The sequence below is a fragment of the Sphaerodactylus townsendi genome, linkage group LG01 (assembly GCF_021028975.2).
Source record: "Sphaerodactylus townsendi isolate TG3544 linkage group LG01, MPM_Stown_v2.3, whole genome shotgun sequence".
NCBI classification, from domain to species: Eukaryota; Metazoa; Chordata; class Lepidosauria; order Squamata; family Sphaerodactylidae; genus Sphaerodactylus; species Sphaerodactylus townsendi.
Window position 1 is genome coordinate 189625976 of NC_059425.1, and position 12698 is coordinate 189638673.

General features: G+C 43.7%; 1 protein-coding gene across 8 annotated transcripts in view; it reads right to left on the minus strand.

Moving 5' to 3' along the window:
- MYO16 (myosin XVI) overlaps window positions 1-12698 on the minus strand; it is a 183567-nt gene that overhangs the window by 42006 nt on the left and 128863 nt on the right. For 7 of the 8 annotated variants that reach the window (XM_048501914.1, XM_048501905.1, XM_048501887.1 and 4 more), the window contains 4 exons: window positions 10832-10907; window positions 8150-8325; window positions 6111-6191; window positions 1932-2137 (listed from right to left, as the gene is read on the minus strand). In XM_048501914.1, the coding sequence (XP_048357871.1) occupies window positions 1932-2137; window positions 6111-6191; window positions 8150-8325; window positions 10832-10907 (539 nt within the window). The remainder of the gene's footprint in view (window positions 1-1931; window positions 2138-6110; window positions 6192-8149; window positions 8326-10831; window positions 10908-12698) is intronic. The other variant, XM_048501895.1, reaches the window with a different exon arrangement.

Sequence of the window (12698 nt, forward strand, 5' to 3'; positions counted from 1 at the left end):
CCTGGGGCAAGTTCTCAAACCGCACCCACCCCCAACCTCTTGCGATCTAGAGGTTATCCCCCTATTGCTTTTTTGTCACTGCATGACACTGGATGTACCCCAAGATCTTGTTCACACACACTGCCATTCAGTAGTGTATCCCCCATTCAGAGAGAAAGGGAGAAAGAGAAAGGGATGAGAGAGAGAGAGAAAGAGAAAGGGGGAAAGGGGAGAAGGGAGAGGAAGAGAGTAGGGAGGGAAGGGAAAGGGAAGGGAAGGGAGAGAAATGGAAAGGGAAAGAAATAGGGGAGAGAAGGAGAAAAGAGAGAGAGAAACGGGAAAGGGAGGGAAAGAGGAAAGAGAGAAAAATGGGGGAAAGAGAAACAGGTGAGTTGTGACTTGGAGAAGAGGTCTCCCCACACTGGCAACTGGCTGCAGGATCCTCTCAATATATAAAATTGGAGGAGGGGGCATGCTGAGTGCCACAAGAGTAACCCTAGACTACTTCCTCCTCCTCCTCCTCCTCCTCCTCCTCCTCCTCCTCCTCCTCTGCCGGTCCATCAAATGTCTGCTTTGGTGGTGGTGATGGAGAGTGGGGCATGCCTGTGGAGATGGATATTCCGCTCTTGGGATCACATCTTTGGATACTGACCCTAGATCAGGAATAAAGGCTCAGTGTTGAAGGTGCTGAGAGACCTTCCTGAAATTTCTGTTTTTGCATTAGGGTAGATTACAACAACATGCTGTTAATCACTGTGTTCTAGAATGAAGTTTGTGAAGTCAAAGTTGAAGCATTGAGCAATCCTTACACATCAATAACTGATAGAGCTAATTTGTACAACCTTGATAATGTGTCAGCTGGATTTTAAATGACTCAGCAAAGTTGGAGACTCACAATATTTCCACTAGCAGTAATAGCCAGTAACTATCTCTTTTTAGATATTTAGGGTCTTAGACATCATTGGCGATATCTGTTTTTACTCTTTTTGTTTTTATTTTTGGCAGTCTCATTTAATGTTACTAAAAATTACAAGCATGAATAATTATTATTATGTATGTGTGTTTCTGAATATTTATATAGGGGTTTGTAACAAAAGGTCCTGAAAACATTTTGGCTCAAAAGTTAAAGAAAAGCCTCTGATGATGCCTGTGCCATTTCAACCAGTTCCTACTTGATTGAGGTTTCCAGGCAGCTTCTTCATGTTCCCTCCTGTTCCTCTTGTCCCCACACAGAAGAACAAGGGAGCGAGGGGACTCAGGCCAGCTGGTTTAGCTCGCTCAGTGAAAGTGAAGCGGCTTTAAGGATTAATTTCCAGGTAAAGTTTTGGAGTGGGATCTGGCAAAGCAAGGTTCGGGCCTGGAGATCTCTTGCAATTCCAACTGATCCCCAGATTACAGAGAGTAGTCCTCTTAAAGAAACCGTACTCCATGGAATTATACACTGCTGAAGTTCCTGCGCAGAAGCCCCTGCCTTCCCCGGGCTCCACTCTCAAATCCCTGGGAGTAACCCAGCCCAGAGTTGGCAACCCTCAGCAGAGTATAAAGCCAAAGGGTGCTTCTGAATGCTGCTCTTTCCTTCCCTACTTTCCTTAGCTCCGCATTGCCGTGGATTTGAACATAAACAGCCTGCAGAGTGGAGCCAATGGAATCCCAAGCACTGGTAGGAGGGGGCAGGGAAAGCACAGTGGTGATCCTGGTTCCCACATCTGCAAGAGGCTTACACATGCTCTGTGCTAGGCTTGGCACAACCATGAATGTGCGCAATGGGAGGCAGAAATCACACGTGACTGAACAGAAGACAGACCAGTATATTCAAATGAAAACCTTCTGCTGAAGGGAGTTTTTTACTGAGAAGAGAACACAAAGGGATTCGCTCACCAAAGTTGACACACAGCCCGTGAAAAAACTATGCATATAATAATACTGACATCGTTTCTTTACAGAAGACTTACCTTAATAAGAACTCTGCAAAGAAGAGACGAACTGGGTAGCCATGACGTATTATTTTTACCATCTCTAAGACCCCAGTGTATTGCAGCTGTGCAGAGACGTAAAAATGATCAAAAGTATCAGGGAGCCTGGAGTGGTTGGGTTTGATACAACGAACAGTGTGGGCAGTAGAGTTCTGAAGCTTCCCGATTATCGTCGTGAGTGATTGCTAAGGTGAAGGGAAAATAATCTTTTAATGGAAAACAATAATTCAAGTGAGAGCACTTTACCCATTGTAAACTACAACATGCACATTTTTTGCTAAGTTCTTATCCCTGTTCACAAATTACAGGGAATGCAAATACACTCCATAATTTTTAAAAATACATGTCAAATAATATCCTTGTTATTTTTAACACAACTGAATGTGTGATACAAACCCCATGCTTATTAGCCCTGTGTGTATGTACATATGTTTGTAAGAAAGACACTGTAAGAAAGCGCCAGTGAAACAGGGGAGCAGCACCAGCGCAGACACGCCATTTCAATCACACATTCAGCTGCACATGCATCAAGTGTCACAGGAGAATGACTCAAGGCATGTCTTTTATAAAGATTTACAAAGATACATTCACTGACTTGTGAACTATCCTTCAAGTACGGGTCCCAGGTTTCAACTGCAAAGTGAATGTGTGTTGCTTGTCTCTTACAAATCAATGTCCATTTATAGAAACTTCTATGTAGATCCACCACCACTGTTGTCCTTATGTATATCTTTAAAAAAATATTTTCTTGACTAGTCCCCCCCCCCCCCATTTTTTGAACCCAATTAAAAAGACTCAGCACAAATGGATGTACAATTCAGGATGTACAGCTGCTTCCAGTAACTTGTGAACAGAGCTTCTGACCTTGAAACCACATTTGACATCCCCCAGCAGGTAGCTTCTTGGCTTATCCTAGAGAACCAAAGTTGGGGGAGGCTACTCTTGTGGGTGTCTTATGTACTTTTGTACATAAAAGGTGTGTGGTATGTGAAAAGGGTGTGGTATGCGATGGAGCTGTCTGCTCCTCCCCTATGGTCGATTCTGCACAGGCCAAAAAAGACGGTATGGGGTATAGGGGCAGCATACAATCTATGGGAGGAGGGCTTTGCACAAGACCTGCTTGTAAAATGAGCCTGCCCCATTTTATTTCCCCTAACCTCAGTTTTTTGAAAATTGCTAAACTAGCAATCCTTTTGAAAAAATCCTGGGTTGCAGCCATAACTGCACCAACGGTTAGGCGGGAGGTGCTTTATCCCCCCCCCCCCTTCCACTCCATCCTCAATGGTCTGGGAGAATCTGCCTGCCATTGCCCAGACGTTGCAGGGAGGCCCCTTTTCCTTAAAAATATATTGTGGGTTTTATCTGCATAGCTACGCAGGTGCAGCTGGTTGTATCACGGGACAATCGGCGTGGCTGTGGGGGTTCATTTCTGCATGCCTGCATAGCTATGCATATTTTGCATATTCAGTGGCCTCCAATCGCTGCCTGCACAGAACGAAGGTGAACAGGAAAACAGGGAAATGGGTTCCTTTATCACAACTGCAACACATTATACATTTGCTGTGTAGAATATATTATCTTTGCGATTTAGCTTGGCCCCACTGGTTTCAGTCTGCAGTTCTTGAATGGTAGCTAGAGCTGACAGCTGTAAGAGTTGCCCCCTTGTAAAGAAAAAGCTGTTGTTTTGGGCTGGCTTGCCTCTGTTGGATGGGCCTGTGAACCAGGGCCTAAGCAACTGCTACAGTCCAGGGGTTACTACAAAGGGAAAATTCACTAACCCGAAGAACACCTTGGTTTGATAGAGAGTGCATGGAGCACAATAGTCAAATTCGCTCCTTATATCGGAACTTTAGGGATTCAGGAGACCAGGACCTCCTCGCCCTACTAATAAACTGTAGAAACAACTTCCGTCAGCTAATTAGGAAGAACCATATGGAACATGTCAACACTCAATGGGAACATCTCCACTCTGCAGTAACTTCCAACAATTCGAAGCTACTCTGGGCTGTCCTGAATAATTTTAACCGAAGCAAGCCTCCTACCCCTACCTGTATTACCCCTGATATTTGGCATGACTATTTTAGCAAACTTTTTAATGACGATATTTTAAGCAATGGATCTCTTTCACCCATCCCTTTTGATTTGTCAAGTTGGCCTCCTGTCTCATCTCAAGAAGTAGTTGAGCTGTTAGAGGACCTCAAAGGAAGGAAAGCCCCTGGCCCTGATTCTATAATTCCAGAGATTCTGAAATTTCATACTGATTGGTGGGCCCCTATCCTGGCCACTCTTTTTACCCAAGTAAACAGTTCAGGTATCCTACCCAAGACTTGGCTGTCTGCGACTGTGTTTCCCATCCATAAAAAAGGAAGTCACTCAGAGCCTGCCAACTTCCGCCCCATCAGCCTCCTCTCAGTGATAGGGAAGATTTATGCCAAATTGCTACTGAAGAAACTTCAGTTGTGGCTTTCCCACTCTGGTGCAGTGGGGGCTGAACAAATAGGTTTTCGCAAGGGGAAATCTCCTCTGGACCACGCCTTGGTGCTATTACACCTAGCCAGTAAATATTCAATCAATGCAGATAACAAACTCTATGCTGCCTTTATTGATTTAAAGGCTGCCTTTGACTCTGTGTTGAGAGAACTTCTCTGGACAAAACTGGCTGCCCTCAACATTGATGCCAGATTCTTGTTCTTAATTAGGCAATTGCACACAAATACCAGTTGCCGGATCAAGTGTTCCCACGAAGGCCTTTTGACAGACAGTATTCCAATTACCAAAGGGGTCAAACAGGGCTGCGTCCTAGCCCCCACTCTCTTCAATCTTTTCTTAAGTGACCTCCCCTCTGCCCTCTCAGCAGTGAACAGCCATGCCCCCAAACTGGGTACATCCCATGTATCAATTCTGCTCTATGCAGATGACGCTGTCCTTCTCTCTCGATCCAGAGTTGGCCTCAGACGCTTAATGAAGCGCTGTGTGGATTACTGTGAATCCAACAGACTGACAATAAACTATGAAAAAACCAAGGTATTGGTCTTCTCTAGGCGCTTTAAGAAGCTCACATGGGCAATGAAAAGCACCCAAATCGAACAGGTTAAGTGCTATAAATACCTTGGCCTCTCATTCTCCTTTAACCTTTCATGGGCAACCCAGAGGAAGGCTGCTCTCCTAGCTACATCTAATAGTATGTCAGCACTACTACGTTTCTTTTACAGCAGTGGCCACTCCTTTATCCCTCCTGCCCTCAAATTTTTCAATGCCAAAGTCGCCTCGAGATTGCTTTACGGAGTCCCAATTTGGATTCAAGCTATTAACTACTCCTTGAATTCTCTTCAATCCAAATTTTTTCACAAGATAACTGGACTCCCAAATTGCGTGCCTTATGCAGCCCTTTGTCTGGAGTTAGGTCAAAACTCCTTGGAATCAGCCGCTTGGCTGAGGACTTTTAGATTCTGGCTGCGAATTCATTTTCTCTCGGACCGTAACTCTTATGTCCACCGTCTGCTCTCTGACACCCATTCCAACCCCCGGTTTTCCATAATTGAAGAAAAAATTGCCTCTATCGGACTGTCAGTGGATTCACTTTGCCCTTTGTCCTATTCAGAAGCTTATAGGAAATTAAAAGGTCAACTATTGGATAGAGAGTTCTCCACCTTAATCACTGCAGCCAAGAAAACGTGCTCCCCCCTGTATTTCTCTCTCCCATTTGAACGGGGCCACTTGGCTCACTACCTGTATTGTTTAATAAACCCTGTTCAAAGGAGAGCCATAATGCTCGCCAGGTTCAATGTTATGCCTTCTGCCTTGTTACATGGCAGATTTAATAAGCAAGAAAAGGCTAAAAGATTGTGCCCATGTAACGATGGCTCAGTTTAATCTCTGGCCCACCAATTACTTCACTGTCTCAGATTCAAGGAAATCAGATCCAAGTATGTGAATCTCACTCCCTTACATTTACCCGACCTCCCCGATTTATTTAGATTACACTACTTGTTGGACAACCCTGATCCTTCTCTCTGTATGATAGTGGCAGACTTTCTCCTGGAAATTACTAAATGCCAGTAGATTTCCTTTGTCCTAACATGTATATCCTATGTTGTATATGCTTTTTATTATTGTTTTACTGCTGTCTATGCCAATAAAGGCTTGCTTCTCACTAACCCGAAGCTGCATGGCCACAGTTGCAGGGTCTCCTCGTTCCAGACGCTGAAGAAATGCAGAAGTCCCTTTCTTTCTTAGCAGCTGTGAAGAAAAATTGGATTCACGGTGATTTTTTTTATACTGCTCAGTAAATGTTTAGGTAGTTTCGCAGCAGAGCCCTGTAGCACAGAGTGGTGAGCTGCAGTGCCGCAATCAGAGCTCGGCTCACCACCTGCATTCGATCCCAAGGAAGCCAGTTTCAGGCTCAAGGCTGACTCAGCCTCCCAACCTTCCAAGGCCAGTAAAACAAGTGCCCAGCTTGCTGGAGGCCCAGTGTAGACAACTGGGGAAGACAAATCACCCTGTAAATATAGTCAGCCACATGACGTCATCTCATGGGTCAGTAATGACCTGGTGCTTCACCATTGTTAATAATATTGTTAATTCATCAGCCATATGGAAAAGAGTCTGGGGAGCTACACTGGTTATACTGCACTGGAGGAGGGGCATGAGTGTCAGGAATGGCCCCTGCCTTCCTGGCATCCTTCAGGGAGGCACCATGGTTCACACCTGGAAGAGGGAGACCTGGTTCCACCGTATGCAGATTTATCTATGCTTTTAACAATGTAATCCACTCTCTAACATGTTAATGTATCTATCCTCTGATCTTCCCTCTACACTTGCAAATATAGATAACTAGGCTGACATCGCTGGGAGGGGGACTATCGCTGCTTCTTCCTTGAGATGCTCGCTTTCCACAACAATCCGGTTCACACCTTGTATTCGCAAATTCTCTGGGAAAATGGGCTAGGGGACCTTCAGGGAGCACCCTTGGGGAATAAATGCATATGTAAAGCCAGGTCATCAGAACTGGCTTCCTGTGTCTAGGGCACTCGTGCCTGCTCAATAAAGACTACTGATCCTACATCCAGAGTCCATTTACTGATTATTAGTCCAAGACCTAACAACAGGGCAGGAACAAGGAAGGTAACTCTTATTTTCTGTTTCTCTTCATTTAGGCCAGGGCAGACCAAGACATGCCGCAAACCACAGAGAGCTGCCAAATTTTTATTCATATAAAGTTGGAAGTCTGGTTAAAGACAAAGTGCTTTTGTAAGAGGATCTCGTAAGAATAAACTTTGTAAAATTGTTTGGAGTGTTCCTCCCCTTACTAGAATATGTCTGTCTTCCTAAGATGAATCATCATGCTCCTCCCCCTCTCTACCTCCCTATTCTGATTATTTAAAATTTGGGGGGGAGGGGGTAGACACAGAGTAGGTCATCAAGGAAAGGAATCTGTATCCTCATGGCAATATGTGCCCCAAACGCAAGTGACTGTGAAGGTCATCTATACAATCCAAAGCAGCCCTGACGGTTCATACGAGCCTGGTCTTGTTTGAGCTCCCAAGCGAAGCAGGGTTAGGACATGGGCAGGAGCCCCCCAGGCAGACCACAGTTGCTCGGCAGGGGCAGGCAGTGGGCATTTCTGGACTTGAAACCTCCCCGAGGTGGATCTTCATGGGGTCACCTGGACTCAGCCACGAGTCAATGGCACAATTTACATTTATATACCATCTGCTTGATTTTTCTTCATCTGCATGTTGGTGGATTCTTATGTCACATTCATGTATTCAGCACATAAATTGCTGAATGTGCAATTTAAATTCCGCCAAGATCTAGGCTCTGGCACAAGATTTTACTGGTCAAGTGAACATGCATTGTTTGCTTCTCACAACATGACAGCTCTTGTCTGCCTGCATGCCCAGTAAGGTGGTTTGCAAGTGAAATCAAGATTGAGGGGGATCAGAGAGACGATGATTCGACCCTCTCGCTATTCTGTTCTAGTCTGTATCTCTTCACCTGCCTTCTGTATCGAAACAAGTAGATAACAGGGACATTTGAATTAGTGCAAGCAACTATTTGAGGCCAAGCAACAACCCATAAATCAATTTATGGAAAGTGATAAGGACCTTTTAAATGGATATGTTGACTCAACAGCTAATTCAGTCTCCTTTATTTTGAAAATGCTTAAAGATATTTAGATCATGGTAAAGTCTTACTTTACTGACTTCTGTGTATTTCTTTGCCTCTCTACTTGTGAACGCTCCTGAATTTTTACTGCTGAACAAGGCAGCTGTTGAGCCTTTCATCTTAAAAGAACGGTGTGGTGAGATGAGGGATCCCGTCTGGGTCAGCTTTGATTGGAAGAGCTGATGGAGGACCACGTTGTCACTGGCTGAGAAAACACAAAGTGGAACCCATTAGAATTGCACTGTGAAAAAGACAGGTGAGAAAATGAGATGCACAGCCAGAACTGATCCTTAAAGCAAGAGGACACCCAACCTTCCTTTTGAAAAGACCCATGAATTAGATTCCTCTTTCATGCATTTCTGATAATTTGAGGTTCACTTAAGAGTTCATTTTGTGTCATTAGTTGCATTTAAGGGGATTAGGATTTGGGATGCCATCTATTGTGTTTTGTAATTAGAATGCTGTGTTTTAATGGGGTTTAGTTTTAAAATGTACAGAGCCACAATTTAATTATTCTTGGTTGTTGTTGATTTTACCTTGTGCTCTGATTGTATACTTTGTGTTCACCGCCCTGAGCCCTTCGGGGGAGGGCGGTATACAAACGTAATAAATAACAACAACAACAACAACAATTTATTCACAGCTGTCACTCCTCAGAATCCTCTCTATGTACTCGAGTTAAAAAATGGTCACCAGCATAGCAGAGAACACAAAGGATCCCACTGTGGCAGAAAAAGCACATTTCTGAACATTTTCTTTTGACACCTCCCCAATTATTAAGTACCATTTAGTGGCATAAAAACAATAGAAAAGGAATAGCCAAACCATCCATGACAACCATCTCAGCTAGGGTTCCCAACGTCTAGGTGGGGCCTGGAAATACAACAGCTCTCCAAAGTACAGAGAGGTTAGTTTCCCTGGAGAAAATGACTGCTTTGGAGGACATACTGTATGGTATCATAACCAGCTGAAGTCCCAGCCCTCATCAAACGGCACCCTGCCCAGTCTCCAGGTATTGCTCATCCAGAGTTGGCAACTCTCACCCAGGAGTTGGCAACACCTCTGTGGAACTAAACTCATTTTATTCCTTTGATTTAGAATAAGGAGAGTTGCTCTCTCCTTCTTCCTAACAAGGCTGGTGTTTTGAGCAATAGTCTTTGAGCAAACAGTCACTGGCATAATGCTAGATCACAACAAATCTTTCCTTTCAGCCAACCATTCCAGGTAACATCTGACTATAATCTTGTCAAAGCCATCTGCAGCCTAATGTCTCAGCCCTTTGCAGCCCAAGACACTGGGCCTGAGGGAGTAAGACTCAGCAATATTTCAACATTACACTTGCGTGCACACCTGCCCATATAAGTGAGTGGGTATTACTCTGTTGGATCCCTATTAAAATGGACCTCACCATCTCCTGAAAGGGAACCTGCAAAGATACATACGTCTCACAAACACATGAAACAGTCTTATTATCTACTCTCTGGCAGCAGCTGTCTTTCATATGACCTGTCACCTGGTCCTTTTCACTGGAGATACCAGGGATTGAACCCGGGATAGGGTGCCAACCTCCAGGTGGGGCCTAGAGACTTCCTGGAGTTTCAATTTCTGGATGTTTTGGATGGAAAACTCTATGGGATTATAGCTTGTTGACATCCCTATCCTCACCAAACACCATCCTCCTCAGGATCCACCCCCAAAACGCCAAGAATTTCCCAACCTGGAATAGGTTATTTAACCTGGGTCCTTTAGTAGATGCTCTACTACTCAGCCACTACCCTTTCACGTGGACTGTACACTCTAGGGCAGAGTCCTTTGCAGGTAGTTCTTCCATGTGGTCCAAGGAAGCAGGTGAGAAAACAATGTTGTGCATTAATATTGCGCATGTCTGTATTTTATTGTTTCTTGCCTGCCTTCCATATGTGCATGTGTGTCTATCTTCCATTGGTTGTCTTCTCCGTGTTTGTGCTTCATGGTCTTCTTCATACACCTGTGATACCCCTGCTTTCCCGCTTGGTTATCTTCTCCATGTTTGTGCTTCATGGTCTCTTTCCTCCATTGTTTTATATGTGCATTATCTCCCCTCAACATTCTAAAAGCATACACAGAATCCAACCCTTGGGGACCCCTGCATAGGGCTACTTGCCAGATTTAGACCCTCGTTCCACAACTCAGATTTATTGACATTTTGCTAAATAGACATTTACGGAAATTACTTTAAAGGATGAGCCTCTAGTGAAGACAATCTGCTCTTTAATAATCCTTTGATTTCTCCTTAATGTTACCTCATTTTCACTAGAAATAACCCAAGGACTTTTAACTTTGAAGTGAGGTTTACAGATGAAAACAACCTTTAGATCCCAACCTCTATGGAAGATTCATATGACAAGTAACAAACACATCAATTTATCTATCACTTTTCAGGGGATATCATTGTAACTAAAATGTCAGCTCTTCATTCTAACTGCCGTAATACCCATAATATAAATAATTCTTAATTTCATTTTGACAGCTTTAAAATCCCAGACTTGATTTAACAACAAAAAGTAAATATCTATTTATTTACAAAGGTAAATCTGAATATTGCCACTGTGAATTCCAGTGCTGTTGTTCAGTTTTTAACAGAAGCTAGTTACTGAAGGGATGACATCTTTCTGAATAATAATTAGAAAACACATTTTCAAGAAGTGATCATAACAACAAAACATACTTACTTTTCATTACAAACAGAAGACTTTGAGAGAGAGAATCTTTATTTTTACTAATAGATCCAGTAACTTCATAAGTTACCTGCAATTATATTTAGTAAAAACGTTATTTGGAAAAATCAAAAATCAAAATTATTATTTTTGTCAAGTTACAAGTTGCTTTAATATTAGACATGCAAAAAGGCTCTTAGTCTTTCTCCTCAATTTCACTAATTATTTTAATTGTGTGTGTGTGTGTGTGTGTGTGTAAATTATTTATTTATATATTTATATATTTATTTATTATTGGAATGCAACCAATTTTTTCTTTCCTAGTAGACCGAAAGGAGCCTGGAAACTTTTTCATATGACTGAGGACTCCTAAGGTGACAAGTATCTTGCATAACAAATCTTTCCCAGTTGACAGGGGCATGAGAATGGGCATCACAATCAAGAGCAAAGTTAATCATGGCTTTAGTGAACCAAATCATACCTGTCACTTGTACATTTCTAGCACATGTGTTGCACATGGGATTTGTCCAAGAAGTGCTTCATCCTGTTGGTTCTGTGTGTTCCCTGTTTTTGAAACTATTCTCCGTATAGAAGAAGAAGAGGAGTTTGGATTTATAACCCACCTTTCCAGAGGTGTAGCTACCAGGGGACCAGGGGTGCGCATTGCACCAGGCGCATGCCTGGGGGCGCAAAAAAATCAGGTTCGTTTGTGGTTTTTTGTATTTTAGTGTTTTTTTGTTTTTGTCCTGCAGGGGGCACAATTTTTAGGCTACCAGCAGCAAAAATTTCAGGAAGTTTTTGGGAGACTCTCCTGATGATACAATCCAAATTAGGTGAGGTTTGGTTCAGAGGGTCCAAAGTTATAGACTCCCAAAGGGGGTGCCCCGATCCCCCAGTGTTTCCAATGGGAGCTAATAGGAAATGGGGGCTACACCTTTGAGTCACCCCCTGAACCAAACTTCACCAAACCTCGCCTGTATTATCAGGAGAGTCTCCTAAAGATACCCTGAAATGTTGGTGCTGCTAGCTTAACACTTGCACCCCTGACAGCAGGCACCCCCCACATTCCCACCAATTCTCCTTTTAAATCCACTCCCTTCAGCATGGATTTAAAGGGAGAATCTAATCCACCCCAAAACAGCATCACTTTCAATGTTTTTCGAAGGCTTTCACAGCTGGATTCAACTGGTTGTGGTGGGTTTTCCAGGCTGTGTGGCCGTGGTCTGGTGGATCTTGTTCCTAATGTTTCACCTGCATCTGTAGCTGACATCTTCAGAGGGGTATCACACAGATACTGGTATCTGTGTATCACACCAGCCATAGATGCAGGCGAAATGTTAGGAACAAGATCCACTGGGGACCCCAGATTCTCCCTTTAAGGTGGATTTAAAAGGAGCATCTTGGCTCCCAAGTTTAAACCCCATTGAAAATGATGCTATTTGGGGGTGGATTCCAGTATCACAGCGGCTGCCCATTGGGGGGGCCACAAAACTCAGATTTTGCACTGGGCCATATTTTCCCTAGCTATGCCTCTGCACCTTTCTCTCTGTAAGGAATCTCAAAGCAGCTTACAAACGCTTTCCCTTCTTCTCCCCACAACAGACACCTTGTGGGGTAGGTGGGGCTAAGAGGGTTCTGAGGGAACTGTGACTGGCCCAAGATCACCCAGCAGGTTTTATGAGGAGTGGGGAATCACATCTGGTTCACCAGATAAGAGCCCGCTACTCATGTGGAGGAGTGGGGAATCAATCCTGGTTCTCCAGATTAGAGTCTGCCACTCTTAACTACTACACTATAGGATGGTCCAATATGAAGTTGTTTTCTTTGCCTCACTAATCCCATTGCTTCTTCCCTGCCTCATTCTTGGGAACCTCTGCCTCAC